The sequence below is a fragment of the Epinephelus moara genome, chromosome 2, assembly GCF_006386435.1.
Source record: "Epinephelus moara isolate mb chromosome 2, YSFRI_EMoa_1.0, whole genome shotgun sequence".
Classification (NCBI taxonomy): Eukaryota; Metazoa; Chordata; class Actinopteri; order Perciformes; family Serranidae; genus Epinephelus; species Epinephelus moara.
In genome coordinates, this window is record NC_065507.1 from 9,145,331 (window position 1) to 9,162,273 (window position 16,943).

At 39.5% G+C, this 16,943-nt stretch overlaps 3 protein-coding genes across 3 annotated transcripts; all 3 read right to left on the bottom strand.

The window, feature by feature from the left end:
• Nucleotides 1-1,363: 1,363 nt before the first annotated feature.
• On the bottom strand, nt 1,364-2,960 carry LOC126399299 (uncharacterized). The gene is made up of 4 exons (XM_050059132.1): nt 2,895-2,960; nt 2,478-2,560; nt 1,985-2,143; nt 1,364-1,561 (listed from the first exon to the last, which is right to left on the bottom strand). The coding sequence occupies exons 1-4, from the start codon at nt 2,899-2,901 to the stop codon at nt 1,556-1,558; spliced, it is 255 nt and encodes an 84-aa protein (XP_049915089.1). The 5' UTR covers nt 2,902-2,960; the 3' UTR covers nt 1,364-1,555.
• Nucleotides 2,961-6,354: 3,394 nt separating this feature from the next.
• On the bottom strand, nt 6,355-11,555 carry LOC126399272 (uncharacterized). The gene is made up of 4 exons (XM_050059119.1): nt 8,857-11,555; nt 8,517-8,605; nt 8,101-8,349; nt 6,355-7,026 (listed from the first exon to the last, which is right to left on the bottom strand). The coding sequence occupies exons 1-4, from the start codon at nt 8,876-8,878 to the stop codon at nt 7,021-7,023; spliced, it is 366 nt and encodes a 121-aa protein (XP_049915076.1). The 5' UTR covers nt 8,879-11,555; the 3' UTR covers nt 6,355-7,020.
• A 147-nt stretch (nt 11,556-11,702) lies between these two features.
• Nucleotides 11,703-15,836, bottom strand: LOC126399288 (uncharacterized). Its single transcript, XM_050059120.1, has 5 exons — nt 15,709-15,836; nt 15,320-15,431; nt 14,905-15,002; nt 14,449-14,661; nt 11,703-11,890 (listed from the first exon to the last, which is right to left on the bottom strand). Exons 2-5 carry the CDS (start codon nt 15,339-15,341, stop codon nt 11,885-11,887), a joined length of 339 nt encoding a protein of 112 aa, XP_049915077.1. The 5' UTR covers nt 15,342-15,431; nt 15,709-15,836; the 3' UTR covers nt 11,703-11,884.
• Nucleotides 15,837-16,943: the final 1,107 nt, after the last annotated feature.

The window sequence follows — 16,943 nt, forward strand, 5'->3', positions numbered from 1 at the left end:
ATGTGCAAAGTCACGACAATGTACAACAGTAAGGAAATATATCAAAAGGATAGCAACAACATGCCATTCTGCAAAGAGACACACCCTTTTCGCACAAATAAACCCTCATACGTGAAAGAAAATGTTGCTGTAAATCATCCACTGATTTCTCCCTACTATATTCCCAAAAATAAAATAAAGGTCTCAACATGATGGATGGGTTAAATTGGGTCTCTTCAGCAGCTGACGAAAGATGCATGCTTGATTTATTATTGATTCCCTTCTGAAAACGCTCCATTTTTCCTTTTTTTTTTCTGCATCCCCATAAAAGATTCAAAAGACCTGAAGGAGATCCTCAGTGCTAAATGTTGTAATCTTCCTCTCCTGTCAGTCCAGGCTGGAGTTCACGACAACTGGAATATTGATGTCAGGTAAACGAGCGATCCTTTGTTTAGTGCTGCAGCGAGTATTTTGGAGTTGTTGAGATGCCTTACTTTCTCTCCAAGGATATTTTTGTTGTTGTTGTTTTTGATGATCAGTTCAACCTGAACCAACACACTCTGTGTAACTATGAATATATGTGCTCAAGTTCTGCACTTGGATACAATTTTTGAGGAACTTTACTTGAATATTTCCAAGTTAAACTGTCCTCTGCTTCTATTTCTGTTACACCTCAGAAGGAAATGCAGTACTTTCTTTACTGCAATACATTTATCTGTTTGTTGTAGTTACTTTGCAGGTTAAAATCTTTCCCATACAACATTAATCTCATTAAATATGATGTATTTTTACATGCATTTTAAATGAATGTGCATCAAGGCCTACATTTTAAAATGGTGCTACTGAAGAGGGTCCTTCAAAATCAGCACTTTTACTCGACACTTACAGTACTTTTGACTTCTTTATTTTTGTTTAAGTGAGAATTTAAATGCTGAACTTTTATAGCATTTTTACACTTTGGTATTTCTGGTTTTACTCAAGGATCTAAATAATTCCTCCTCTGGTTCACTGACACCTGCTGACTGTGATGTCTCAGGTCAGATAGAGTACTTTGCAGCCATTACACATTCTCAATAGTTTATGTCCAAAACAACTACATAATAACTTGACACCAATCCATATAAAAAAGATACGAAATTATAATATTTATTTATCTATAGAGAATCTATTTCTGTTTTGTAATTTAAAAAGTGGAAGAACTCAATTACAGTGACACACAACAACATTATCTGTATTTATTTCTGTGCACTCTTTAAAATAAAACTGCTTTTATCTTCTCCATAGACTTTAAACTGACTGACTTAAAAAAGAGATAACACTGCCATCTTGTGGTGAAGAAAACACTTTAATTGACAGAGGGAGAGAAGGAAATCCTGCAAGCATGTTGTTGTCAGAACATTATCTTTAATGGATCAGGAGATTTGTTTAAACAAGAAGACCGACATGCTTCGGTGACAACAATGAAAGGACAGTAAGAAAAAGTGGTACCACCGCACACTCAACCACACACACAGTCATTCTGTCAGTAGAGCAGAGCATAAGAGGCGAACAGGGCAGTCCAGTCCTCCAGGAAGCATCACTCCTGAAATAACAAGGACAATGTTGTTACTGAATGGATCAGTGGATTATTACAAACATGTTTAGTGCTACGGCTCCTTCTTGTTGTGGAAGCAGCATGAGACATAATAGGCACCAAGATGAAGCATTAATGTTATTGATCAAACCATGACTGCAGTGTTGACATTTTGCTTTAGTCATCTCCATGGAAAATGTATAATTCATACAAATATAATGCACATGACAAACACACAGGAGGCCGTCTTGTGTCACGTCCGATCAAAACTGGCACTACTGGAAAGACCAGTTGTGGATGTTCAAGTGCACAAATGAGCCGATGATTCAAAACTCCAACACATTAAGGCCTAGTTCACTAGCGTAAAGGTATTCTATGTTAAAAAATAAATTAGGAAGAGATCTTTAAAGAAGAAAACAATATTAGGCCTACCTCATCACTGCTTGAGGAGGATGAAGATGAGGAAGAGGATGAGGTGCCTGATTTTTTTCCATCCTTATTTTCACCTTTGTTCTTCTTCTCTCCAGACTTGTGCTTGTGCTTGTGCTTTTTGTCTTTGTCCTTAGAGTCACCCTTGTCCTTGCAGTGTTCCTAAAAAGAAAGCAAAAGTTGACTTTGACAAAAATCATGTGTTGGATGAGTCTTAGGGTTGTGTTTGAGTCGTGAAGTAAGAATTCTGTGTATTGTGCCGAAGAGCTGGCAGCAAGAGGGCAAGATAAAGCAGGTTTACCAGAGAGGCAACTGTTTGGCCTTGCTGTCAAAATATAGACAGCTAAAATCACAAGTAGATTCACACTACGAGCACGTCTGATGTTATGGACACATTCTCCCTCACACTTCTTGATTTTCTCTTCACCTTTACAAGCTGCACACATGGAACACCACAGGTATGTACTACCTGAGCATATTCATATAAAGCTCCTACCTTGTCCTTATCCTTCTTTTCCTTCTTGTTCCAGAACCACTCAGTCTTCTGAGCAGAATCCTTCTGCACCATTTCTTCTTTACCTGCACACAGGAAAAGCATGGTTAGTATCAGGTTAGAATAAATGTGATTTAAACATCTTAATTATCATCACTATGAATCTTAGAGACAATAGCAACCTCTTTACATAGCTACAAATCAAATACACCTTGCTGGGACTATCTTTGCCTTCGCATTTTGATTTTGTCTCCATATGGTTATCTTATTCTTATTAAGCTGTCTGGCAGAAAACTTTACCCCCAAAACCCCTGTTGCACTCAGTTACCACGACTTTAAAATCTATCTGAAGTCAACAGAGACAAGCATCAACCTTACAGTCTTTCTTATTAAATACAATATAAGTAAATTTAAGCCTACCTGACATTGTGACTCCTGCTCGTGAACTGTCCCAAACAAGTGAGCACAGACACCCACACACAGGAAACCTGGATCAACCGCACTTAAAGCACGCCCCCCAGCCACGGCTCCAGCTGGATGGCCTCATAGAAATCCATTTATTTCAGGACACATACTTTCACGTGCAGGCGGGGTGATCAGAGTTACCTGCGGCATGTCTTTGCAGGACAGACTTCAGTGTTGTGTGAATAACTACAGGCATTTATTACATTTAAACAGTAGTTAATTAGGTGGCACCCTGTTGATTACAGCTTGTAAAGGATAACTTACTATACAGGCAGGCAAGAAAATACCACTGCAGACGTCACAACTTTGTGTATAAGAGGTCAGGGCCATAATCGCCTGTTTAACACCTTCTTCAATCTGACCATCCACAGAGAGCAGGGGTTCTCATCATTTTGATGACTGAATGCCATTTTAGGGTGCCAGCATACGATTGAGAGGCACATTACTTTTTTTTTTATGACAAACTTTACTACAACTTGTTTTCACCAGTTCTGGATTATGGTGATCTGTTGCACATGAATGCATCTACACATCACATGTCAGATACTGCACATCATAGTGCATTGAGTTTTTTTACAAATCATAAAGCCCTCACTCATCACTGTGCGCTTTATTCCAGGGCTGGTTCTTTGACCTTCCGTAGGCTCAGTCACTGGTATTTGTTCATTCATAAATCCACACTGGGTAAACTCCCTTCATACATTTGTACTTTGATTGAACAGAGATCTGAACGTAGCTACCGTCTGAGATCTCAAGATTTAGTTTTGTTGTCTGTTCCTAGTGCACAGACCGAGCTTACTAAAATAAAAGTATTAACACCAGTGTGAATACTCAAAATTAAGAGGCAGTCATCATGCAGGACAGCCCCTTTTAAGGGTTTTTGTTATCACCCCTGCATTATTGTATAAAAAGCATTTGAAAGTGAGCTGATCCAGGTGGAGCTGGTTTCAACTACTTAATGATCATAATATGTTTTGCACTGCAAGTAAATATCCATCCTACAAAGTCATCATTAAATAGATATTGAGTCCTAAAATGGCTTTTTGGTAAAATAAGTGAACAAATCTGCCACTCTAGTCAAATTACAACAACCTGTTTCTGACAGAAAACAACTTGCTGCAAGATTCATTTCGAAATTGGTGAGAATGTTGAAAAATAAGTGATTGCTGTTTTTGAATCAAGAAAAATGTCACCTAACTCCAGGAAATCCATTAAACTACTGACTTTTATTAAAAGAAGTTGAATTATCTCACTGCAATGGCCGATATTTGCAGTGTTTACACTGTTCAAAATATTAATCTACGAAGTAACTCAAGCAATCACTTACATGTAGTGAAGTAAATATTTCTGTCAGTATAGAGTAGCACAAAATGGAAACACTTAAGTAAAGTACAAGTACCTCAAAATGACACTTATAGCTGCAGTACCTCAGTAAATGTTCTTAGTTACTTTCCACCATTTTTAATCTTGATCTACTTAAATCATAGTATTTTTCATTATTGACATCGTGTCATTGCGGTTGCCTGGGAAGACGGGTGTGACTGCATCCAATTGGGTTTTTTTAATGATAAAAAAAGGGGAACGGTTTGCACTTCACCCGTCTAACAATGCAAACAAAAGGTAGAGAATGTAGAACAGCTTGTATGTTGTGTCATATGATTACCACTGTTTGGTATTACAGGACCTGAAGGAGCTCTCTGGTGTCACTCGAGGGCAGATTGGCTTCACAAAGCACAGCATTTAAAACCTTTAAAAGAATAAGGCTGGAGCCTATCCCAGCTGACGTTGGGCAAGAGGCGGGGTGCACGACAACAGGACAGGTCACCAGACTATCACAGGGCTGACACATAGAGACAGACAGCCATTTATGCTCACTTTCAAACGTAAGGGCAATTTAGAGTCGCCAGTTAACCTGCATGTATTTGGACTGTGAGAGAAAACCCACGCTGACACAGGGAGATCATGCAAACAGAAGGGTTACCCACCCCGGGTTCAAACCAGGACCTCTAACTGTGATGCACCAATGCTAATCACTGCACCACCATGCCAACAAAAAAACATATCCTCTCATTAAATATGATGCATTTGCCGAGTATGAAATCATATAGCACGTCTGCTGTTTGTTGTTTACATAGTCTCTTTTCATCAGTTTGCTGATTTGACTTGAATCAATTTGTCTTTATGATTCGTGCCATGCAGCTGCACTGGGCTCACAGTAGCAGTAGGGATGGTTTGGATGATTTGCAGGCCCAGAGTCATCCAGCTGTCGAGGTAAAAACTGAGCTAAATTTGGTGGAAAACATACATTTAATAACAACGTATAGCAGCTCCAATAATAAATCTGCAAATCACCCAAACTTTGTTTGTGTGTTTCTATTGCAACCTCAAAGCTGCTTTTTGTCCCAGCTTTTCTCTTCAACATTCAACATTTAAACATGATTAGAGAAAAAAATGCAAGCATTTTGTTGGCAGAACATTTACTCCAGTTGAGACAAGCCCAGCATGTTTCTGTGACACACACACACACACACACACACTGCAATCTTCTTTTAAAAAAAAAAGAAATACATCTTCATTATCCTCCTGAGACCCTGTGTCCTCATGAGGACATCTCATTTTGGGTTTAGTTGACCTTATACCTCATTCTGCTTAACTCAGACCGGTTGTCCTCATTCGTGGACACTTTTTTGTCCCATCTAGTGGCCCTGGCAGAACGTCAAGTAGATGATCAACCTTGACTATTGAGAGGAAGTAAAGCCTAGTTCACATTACACGATTTTCACTGCGATTTTGAAGTCGCAGAGGATCTTGAGAGCCACCTTGGGTCGGAGGTGAGTCGATGACGAGTCCTCATGTGTGAACAAGCCTACGAGCCCCCTCGTTTGAGGCTGGGACTGGATATCTGGCATGCTAGAAAACTGGAGAAGGCCGACACGACTGACAAAGAGCATCAACCAATGAGAGGCGGGATATGTCCCACGTCAGCATGCAGGAGGATGGGAGAACTTGCCATGTCCGCTTATTAGCCGCGACTTTGGGCTTGTTTCTAAAGTGGAGTTGCTTATTTGGGCTTGTTCTCTAAACGTCGCCTTTCTCTATATATAACCGACCACTTCTATTGGGCTTGTTTCCATAGCCCTGGTTGCTTGTTTCTCTCCCAAGATCTGGCAACACTGACAAGCCGGCAGGCACCAACAATGGCGGCGCCCACAGGATCACGGGGATTTCATCAGGGTGAAAATCGTGTAATGTGAACTAGACTTAAGTTGTAACAAGTTTTCCATCGGTGAACATGCGGAAGGATAATTGGCACAACACACTAATCCATGTAAAAACATGATGGCAGCCACCTCTGTCAAGTCAGTCTGCAGCAGATCCCGACACAAAAGTGGACAAGATACAAAACCTGATCAGATTTTTTGGTTGAAACTTGTTTATTCATGATTCATAATGTGTTTGCAGTTTGATATGGAATACACATGTGACTAATTTCAGTCACAGTAACAAGCTAAGATGCTGGCACTCAGGAAGTACTCATTTGAGAACACTGGGACTTAATTATCATTGACGATGTTTAGTTTTTTCATACAAATCGAGTCCTACTGATCTCAAATAGCGAGGAGAAAATAAAAATGCATACCAAACAAAAGTTCAGGTCTCAGGAGGTTATCAATGTTATCAATAAACAAATCAGAAAACCAGAACTATACAATGACAGTATATACTATATATTATACATAATTCATTTTATTATTACAAGCAGTGATTTATATCATATTGACTGTAATGATCTACTGGTGCCTACTGTGGCTGTGCTTCATCTTAAATTTAAATACTTCATCTTTATGATTATGATTGATGATCATTAGCTGTTGTGGTGCCCCCTCCAGGACTTGATGCCCTCAGTGCAGTGTGTGATATGCATGTAGGTAGCGCCAGCACTGGTGACACCAGTGAAAGGACACTAAGAAAATGAAGTAGGCGTGTTACTGTACACTACAACCACACATGCATTTTGTCAATAGATAAGATCATAAGATCATAAGAGGCTAACAGCGTGGTCCGGAGCTCCCAGGATGCATCACTCCTGAAATGACAAGAAGGACATCGCTGTTACTGCAGAATGGATCCATGATTTATTAAACATCTTAAGTATGCTCCATCTGTATCTTCAGTGTGTGAGTCATTGTGGCAGCAGCAGCCATAACAAACACCAAAATGACATTCATTTTTGGAGCAGGAATGTTATTGTGTCTAATCAGACCATGACTGTGGCGTGTTCACTTTGCTTCAGTCATTTGCATGGGAAATATAACTCACACAAATGTGACCAACGTGTTGTTGCGTTTCCTCTGAGCAGAGCTGCAACAACACCAAAGACTTCAACCCAAACGTGATGTGATAGTAAAAACTGCTCTGAAGATTAAAAAATTAATCTGCAGATCTGGAATTGTTTTTTATGTGACAGCAGTGTGAGCTACGTGTCACATCTGATCACTGCTGGTCAGACCTGTTGTGGATATTCTGTGTGCATCGTCGAGCTGATAATTCATTCGCCAACCTTTGAAACGAGGTGTGACAGGTATGTTACCTGGTGAGCTGCATCTTATCGCACTCTTTGATAAAAAGTCTGAGAACTACAAACTACAGAAGTGCAAAGTGGGAACACTTTCACAAATTGAGAATTGAGGGGAAATAAAAGTTGATCTGTGTGCCGAAAGTCCAACGATAACTACAAGAACTTTATTTATCCTGAAGGAAATTCCTGTGCCAGAGAATGCTTCAAATTACAGTAACACTGAGTCAACCAGGGGGTTCCCCAGGTCAGGGTCACTCACTGTGCCCAGTTTTAGAACAACAGAGTGTTAAATATCTGGCAAAATATACAAATCCATGAGTTATAAGTGTTTTCAAGGAACAAAATGAAAAACCAGTGCCTAATAGAGCAACAATAGGAGTTCCATAACAACATGAGTCACAAAAAATGAACTAAAATGGTGGAAAAAGCAAAGTGCACCTGATAATCAATATTGTATTAATGTGATACAGCAATGAGAAGTAGTATTGCACATGATTGAGAAAATGATAATGCACCTTTTTATATTTTAAGAATAATTAGCAAGAGATCTCTAAAACAAACATATTGCAGCATTTGGCCTACCTCATCACTGCTGGAGGATGAAGATGAGGAGGAGGAGGAGGAACCGCCCTCCTTCTTTTCCTTTTTCTTCTTCTCATGTTTGTCATGTTTATCATGTTTATCATGTTTGTCCTTGGACTTGTGCTTGTGCTTTTTTTTAGACTTGTCCTTGCATCCAGACTTGTCCTTACTCCCGGACTTGTCCTTACATCCAGACTTGTCCTTACTCCCGGACTTGTCCTCACATCCAGACTTGTCCTTGTGGTCTCCCTAAAAAAAATCCAAAAGTTGACTTTGAATAAATTGTTGTGTTGGATTAGTCTTTACAGAAGCAGATTTACCAGAGAAGCAACTGTTTGGCTTTGCTGTCAAACAATAAACAGCAGACTGACACCACAGGTATGTACCACATGCACATATTAAAACAAAGCTCCTACCTTCTCCTCCTTCTTCTTATCCTTGTTCCACAATGACCACTCATCCTTTTGAGCTTCGTCCTTCTTCACCTCACTTTCCCCACCCAGAGCTGCACACATGCAAAACGTGGTTAGCAGGTTTTATTTGTATCAGGTTAGAATAAATGTGGTTTTAAAATCTGAATTATTGTCACTAAGAATCTGGAGTACATCTAGCTACGGATCAAATACACCTTGCTGGGACTGTCGGGAGCAAAACTTCCCCTAAAAATCCCTGTTGCTCGGTTACCAAGACTTGAGACAAACATCAACATTCAAGCTCTCCCTCCTAAATACAGAATCAGAGTGAATTTAACCTTACCTTGTGTCAGATCGAAAGACATCGTGACTCCTCCAAGCGCTTTTCCAAACAAGTGAGTTCAGAGAGTCAAAAACAGGAAACATGGATTAACCGCACCTACACCACGCGACCTGACATAAGCCACGCCCCCAACCGCTGCTCAGCTGGGTTATTGCATTCACAGCAGGACTGATAATGTCAAGTGCAGGAGAATTATATGCACATTACAAACCTGCACAGTGGCAAGTCTGAGCAGGACATATTTTAAAGAGTGTATGTGATATACTGTAGTATGTTTATTTCTTAACAGACTGCATTATGTTTATTACATTTTAACTTCCAGTTACAGGGTACCACGCCTACAATGAGTAATTTACAATACAGAGGAGCAATAAAATACTTAAAGGCTGGACTTTATACTTGATGTTTCCGCCCTCTAGGTTTTGGATTTGGGAGATAGATGTTCATGTTAACTAATATTTTTAACTGTCTTAGATCATAGGATCAACATGTATGAATTTTGAAAAATTATTCCCCATAAAAGTATCAAAAATAAGCAGCAGTCATTATGCAGAGCAAACCATTTCAGAGTGTTTTAATATATAAGACTGAATTACTGTCACCTCTGCATTAATGTTTAAAGACTTTTTTTTTCTTAATTCCTCTTTAGGTATGGAAAACAAATTAAGCTAAAAAGAGTTTTTCACATGTCCACACGGGTTGACAGCATGCATTTGAGTTTTCAACATTAGAAATATGTACCAAGTTATATCATGAAACATTAAAAACATATTTTAATGCTGTTAGACTAATGTGTTCACATATTTTAACATGTTCATATACTGTTCAATGCCATGCAAAGGTGTTGAACCCTCCTCCTGACTCCTCAGCTTCTCCCCTCTCTCTTTCTACTACGTCTCCCTCCAGTACATTACATTCTAATAACATAATCAATAAATTTGCAGCCAAAAGCCACTCAGATCAATCAGATTAAAGGCCAAAACACACCGGCGCCGTACGACGCGCGTCAAAACAGCCGCCCCCATTATTTTCTATTTACAAACCCACACCGGCGGCGGCTCGACGCGCGCCGCGGCACTTTACGCTATTGTCCTATTTTTCCAGCGTCGCCGCCTTTGAAAAAGCGCTATTTTGTACTTCCCAGCCTAGCGGACTGGAGTGTGCAATAGAAATCCGGTTGATGCCCCGCAGCGCGACGCTTTGTTTGTGTGTTGGGGGCGGCACTTGACTCGCTTCAATGACGCCGTCGTCATATGACGCCGCCGGTGTGTTTTGGCCTTAAGTTTTTGCAAGAGCAACAAGGTTGCAGTGACAATATTAATTGTAGTTGAAATATAGCCAACGATGCACGATGTCCAGTTTAGTGGACAGATTATTACTTCTAATTTCCTCACAATATAAAATTAATGAAGAATGTTGAAAGAGGACAGAAAAGGGGTCGCTGCTTTTGAATTTTAAAAAACTCACCTGACACTAGAAAATTCATAAAACTCCTAACTTGTATTTAAAGAAGTTGAAATTGTCTCACTGCAATGGCAGTTTTTTTTGCAGTGTTTGCACTGTTGAGTGTTGTGACATATGATTACCACTGTTTGGTGTTACAATACCTGAACAAGCTCTCTGGTGTCATCTGAGGGCTGATTGGCTTCACTTTTGTCATTGTTATGATTAATCTTTTTCTTGTACTTATGACGTTCAGTTAGGAACGCAACTTCCAATTATCTTCATTATCATTTTAGCTGCTGTTACTTATTAGTGCCTTGATTGTTTTTCTTTTTGTTTTATAAAATGTAAAAACAGGGAAAAACACCCATCACAATTTCCTTAAGCCAAAAATTACATCTTCAAATCATATGCTCATCTGATGTTTTTTTTTCTCCAGGGATGTTTTCTGTTGTTAAACACTTCAACCTAGTCTGACCCCCTCTGCAGTGGAGGAATGTAACTGCATACATATACTCACTTTATTACAAGGAAATACGGTGATATAGACGTTTTACCTTTAAAACTGAAAGAACTACTTAAGTACAATTCTAAGGTACTTGTTCTTTACTTGAGTATTTCCAATTTACATTGCTTCATACCTCTATTGCACTGCATCCCAGAGGGAAACACTGTATGTTTTACTCCACTCCTTTCTGACTGTTAAATTTACTAGTGACATTGCAGATTGTGATTTTAAACACAAAACATGATGCCTTTATAGAAAAAACTAGGCAGCAGTATGTACGCCATTACCATTTATAACATTAAAAATATGCTGATACAAGAATGCACCAATATCAACAACACAGTTTTATAATATATAACAATATAACACTGAAAAGGGTCATTCTGCATTATGGGTGCCCTTGCTTGGTACTTTGAGTTTTGTTTTTTGTTTTTTGCTGATAATTCTTCTGTAGACAAAATGTAAATGCTTTACTTTTGTGTGTAGAGTATTTTTACACTGTGGTATTTCTACTTTATCTCAAGTAAAGGATCTAAATACTTCCACCATTGGTACATTGACACCTGCTGATAGCGTCATGTCATGTCAGAGGAAACACACTGCAGCCATTACACATTCACTGAGGACGAGCTATTTATCAACATAAAAAGAGTACATTATATACATTTTATTTACTTATTCTTTATCTGAGTAGAATCTGACTACAATGATGAACAACATTATCTATATTTCTGTACTCTTAAAACATAAATCTTGAAAATAAAACTGCTTTAATCTTCTACCTTGACTTCAAACTGTAATTGACCTTAAAATAGATAACACCGCCATCTAGTGGTGAAAAAAACACACTTTACTTGACAGATGAACTTGACGGAGACAATAAATCCTGTAGGCATTTCCTTGTCAGAACATTTACTTCAATAAATCAGCAAGCTTGTTTAAACAAGAGCAGCATGTTTCTGTGACACCAATGAAAGGAAAGCAAGGAAAGGTGTCAGGCCTACTACCACACAGTCATTCTGTCAACAGACAAGATCATAAGAGATCAACAGAGCAGTCTGGTCCCTGCAGGAAGCATCAACCCTGAAATGACAAAAAGGAAAATGCTGTTACTGCAGAATGGGGTAACACTTCAGATGACAGCCCACAACTTGCAGCATAATTCTTTCTAATTTACAGTGTTATTAATCAGTGCATCACTACAGTACATACAGATATAAACAATTAAACAACATGTGAAGCTAGAGATAATTGGGTAACAATGTGGGAACTGAATCAGGATTAGCTATTCTAATATTACATGCTACATTAATTTGACCACCCTTGAGAGCTGCACACACGTCACAAACGTCCACCATCAACGTATGTTTGTGTAACTGAGACTTTCTTCCAGTGAGAGGAGCTGTAGAAAAGATTGTCGGCTCAGTTTTGGAGGTTGAAATTGTTTTAAGTTAGTCCTCCATTAGAAAAGACATGCTGAGTTTTAAAGTTATGTAGCTCGTCAGATCAAATCAGTTTTTCAATCTGTACAACGACTCTCAAGTCACGTTTTCCAATGACTGCAGTGTTCGTATCCTTTACTGTTCATCACTGTTACATTGTGACAGGACGTAAAATTATTTTCTACACCAGCAGTTCCCAACTGGTCCAGCCACAGGGTCCAGATTTCTCCTGAGTCATTAGTTTGAGGTCCCACAGTTTAATACATTCAGCGTCATACTTACGTTTGACCACGTCGTTGAGCTAGTTCGCTGTGTCTGACAAGGAGCTGTCTGTCAGTCACTCACTCTACAGCAGAAAACAGCACTTCAAACTAAAAGCACTGTGCTGGAAATTTACTGTACTTCAAAATAAAGTGTATTTTTTAAACAAACTTGACAGGATTACGAGTCACGGACCACAACCCACCAGTTGGGAACCACTGCTCTACACCTGCCTTGGCTGTTAGGTGAACACTCCTGGGTTCCTGTTCAGCTGTATTTGTCATAACAAAACTGTTTTTTCCAATTTTACTAATTATTTTAACTTGCTGTACTCCTTAACAACAATGAACAGCACCCTGTGTAAAAACAGTGTCCTTCCACATACACCTGCACCACCTAAGGCGTCTGAAGTCCCCTGTAACACACACAGTATTGGCTACATGCCTGCTCTGTTTCGTTTCTGACAATATTCTTTCACCTATTTGTTCCAGGGTAAAAGCCCTTAGTAGTTATTTAGGAACTATATATTGCCTATCCTCATTTTGTTATCATCTGCACCCCTCCAGGTACCTGAGTGTTAAAAAAAATCTACAGTATAAATTCTTTAAGTTCCCAGATTGTTACCTCCTTTTCCCCCAAATTCACATCTTGTTCCCTTTGAGTATATGAATATAAGTATGTACTGTACTGGTGCACTATAATTACAAATAATTACTCTGAACTCTAAAGTGCTCCCCAGAAAGGACGCATGATTTATTAAAGAACATCTTTAGTGCGGCTCCTTCTGTATCTTTAATGAATTACTGTTGCAGCAGTATGACCCATAATAATAAACACTGAGATTACATTCACTTTTGCAGGAGGAATATTTTGGAGTCTCGTTGTGCAGCACACGACAGGTACGACAGCAGTGAGTTCACTTTCACTGTGGTGATTAGCGAACAGCTTTTGCATAACTTCCTATCTGACCTATTCCTCCTCTCTCCCACCCTGGGCTTGGCTTCTCTTGCTTTAGTCATTTGCATGGGAAACATATTACTCATTAATGTGACCGACATGTTGCTCTGTTTCCTCTCAGCAACAAAGTGGAAGGAATTTAGCTCAAAGGCGGTGAGATAGCTGAAGTCGCTCTGAGTTTGGCTCCAGGTTAGCAATCTAAAAATGAACCTGCAGAGCTGGAAGGGTTTCACTTGACATCAGTGTGAGCTATAAATGACAACAGCACACACCCAGAGGGGTATGATGAGTCACGACTGATTAGAACTGACTCTGCTGGTCAAGACCTGTTCAGCCAGTCTTGTTTCAAACAATGTTCGACGCACACTGACCTTTGAAACAAGGTGTGACAGGTATGTTACCTGTTGAGCTGCATTTTAGCTTATTTTGTTGTTAAAACAGTCTCGAGAACCACAAACTACAGAAATGGGAACACTTTTACAAACTGAGCACTGAGGGGAAATAAAAATCCAGCACAGTGTTCACACAGGGCTCACCCTTTTTCCCCTTTAAGGGTGGTGGGTAACCTGTGAAGGTGTGACGTGTATGTATGTGGAGGGAAGCAGCTCTCTCAGACTGCCAGCTGCAAAGAGTGATTATAATAAGCAGAATAAAGTATCTAGATAAGTTCTTAACCTCATGAGAAGGCCATGTTTGTTTTGTGGTGAAGACTGCAATAAAGTCATTGTTGTGAACAGCACCTGAACTCCTCGCCATCCTTCCTTCTGCAGAGTGGTCCAACCCGCTAGAAGCTAGTTACCAGCAAGGAACGAGCCAAGCTAAATTAATGTTGTTGAGCAAGTGTGTTCCCAACTACGGTTTGGAGCCAGTGAGCTTTCACTGTGAGAGAGAGGTAACATGACCAAGGCCTGGCTCACTGGAGTATCATCAAAAATCACATCAGAACAGATTTCTACATATTAACTTCAGCATTGGGCCTACCTCATCACTGCTGCAGGATGAGCATGAGGATGAGGATGAAGATGAGCATGAGGCTGAGCCTGATTCGTATCCTTCCTTCTTTTCCTTTTCCTTTTTCTTCTTGCTCTTGCTCTTGTGTTCTTTGCCATCTCCGTCCTTTGACTTGTCCTTTTCGTCAGACTCGTCCTTTTTATCAGACTTGTCCTTTTTATCAGACTTATCCTTGCTGTCTTCCTGAAAATGGCAAAAGTTTACGCTGAATAAATCATCAATTCCATCATTATTTATCAACACAGATTAAGAATCATGTATATTATGTTGAAGCAGGTTTACCAGAGAAGCAATTACTGGGCTTTGCTGTCAAAATATAACAGCTCAAATCAAACTAGATGCCAAATTCTACTTCTCAGTACCTGGAAAAGCTCTTACGCTCATCAAACATATCTGTGTCAGAATGTACATATACAAAGCTCCTACCTTATCCTTGTCCTTATCCTTGTCCTTGCTCCAGGGGAAGTTAAACTCATCCTTCTGAGCATCATCCTTCTTCAGCGCATCGTCACCCCCACCTAAAGCTGCACATGTAAAACAGACAGATGGTAAACACAATCTGAGAGACAGTGGCAACCTCTTTACACAGCAGGAGTACAGCTACAAATCAAACACACCTTGCTGAGACTGTCTCTGATTACACATTTTGATTTGGTTTCTAAAGCATACACTGGATCAGTAATTAAGCTGTCAGGAGCAAAACATGCCCTAAATATCCTCTTTAAAACTCTCCTCAATTCCAGTTACCAAGACTTTAAAAATGATGCTGAAGTAGCTCCAGACTAAACATTTACATTCAAGGTTTTCCTCCTAAATACAGTCAGAGTAAATTTTAACCTACCTTCTGACAGATCCAAAGACATCGTGACTCCCTCCTGCGCTTTCCCAAACAAGTGACCTCAGACACTGACCGGCTGCTTTTCTCACACGCTGGAAATTTGGGTTGACCGCACCTAAACCACGTGACACAAACACGTCGCCCCCAACCACCGCTGCAGCTGAGTTAATCATTCACAGAGGAGCGTCTTCAAAGCATAGAATTTTACGCACATTGCAAACGCGCACAGTGATGCGTAATTCGTAAAACTGAAGGTTGAGTTGACTGAGGCGTTTGATTTGTTCCCAGGTGGGCAAAGCAACACAAAACATTAACTATGAAGGTACCAACCATACAGCCTGCAGTCTTTGGAAACAACCTGAAATGAAAGAAACCAAATTAGGCCACCATACCTCACTTCTCTGAAGTAACAGGAGAAAACAGGGTTAGCAAACCACGGATACAGGTGTTGTCGGTTGGGGGAGGAAGGAGACAAGTGTTGCCCCCAAGTAGAGCCGACGACATCCTACCTTTGTTTATTTCCTGTCATCCGAGCAGAGCCAATCACCTGCAGGGGCTGATGAACCAATGACCTCTTTGTCCCGGTACACCTGACGCATGTCATCCAGACTGTCACACTGATGGAAAATTATGTGTGTAAAATCTAGATCTATCTTCTGTGGCATTTTCCCTACGTAGAGAACAAATTAGAAGTTTCGAGTGTCAATTACAGCCAATATGTTATACGCATAGCCAACTCACTAATGGTGCAAACGATAAATTGACAAACAAATGGCAATAACTAACATTAACTATCATGTTCTGAACAGACACACCACAGACAATAACCACACAAAAAAGACATTTGCCTTATGGAACAGAAAACAGCAAACTACAAACTGCTCAGTTCAGCATGCTGGGAAATGTGGGCGTCACTGCAGTATTGACAGGAACAAAGTTTGGTCCTTACCACAAAAGTTAATTCTAACAAATAATAATAAAAAAAAGTTTCATTTAAATTGTCCCGTGGATTCTTGCCAGTGAAACATTTATTCAAAAAGTTGTAGTGACAAAGCCATAAATTGCTCTGTTTGTAACTTGCTCCCATTTATTCTGGTTATTTTATATATGTGCTGTGGAAAGATATCAGGCCACTAGATTTATAGTTTATTTATATAATCTCATATTAGGCTGTCATATTCCATATTTCCAAATGTAAATTGACAACCACCAAAACTATTTTTTTTTGTATCTATTAAGGAAGTGAACAATGCTTGTCAACAATTCTTCCTCACAAAACCAAAAAAGGCTATCACAAAACTAATGTATGAACTATATTCAAAATCTTTAAGTGAACTTTTTGTCACAAGTCACTCGCATCTTTATTTCCACTTTGTTTCCACTATGTTAGATTTGTTTTACCTTTGTTGTCTTTTTCAGTTGTGGGTTGTTCTTTGTTTTTCTCGATGCTTCATCTGTATGAGTCGGATTCTGTTCATATTGTATGCTAAAAGTTTGACATTAAAACCAGTGGGGGAACTTGGTCTACTTGTTATGTGGAAATTGGAAATTTGTCTGGTGCAACCATGTTTTTATTCCTTGTAAATGATTAATGTCATTGCACACTGTCCTCTTATGAATCAAATAA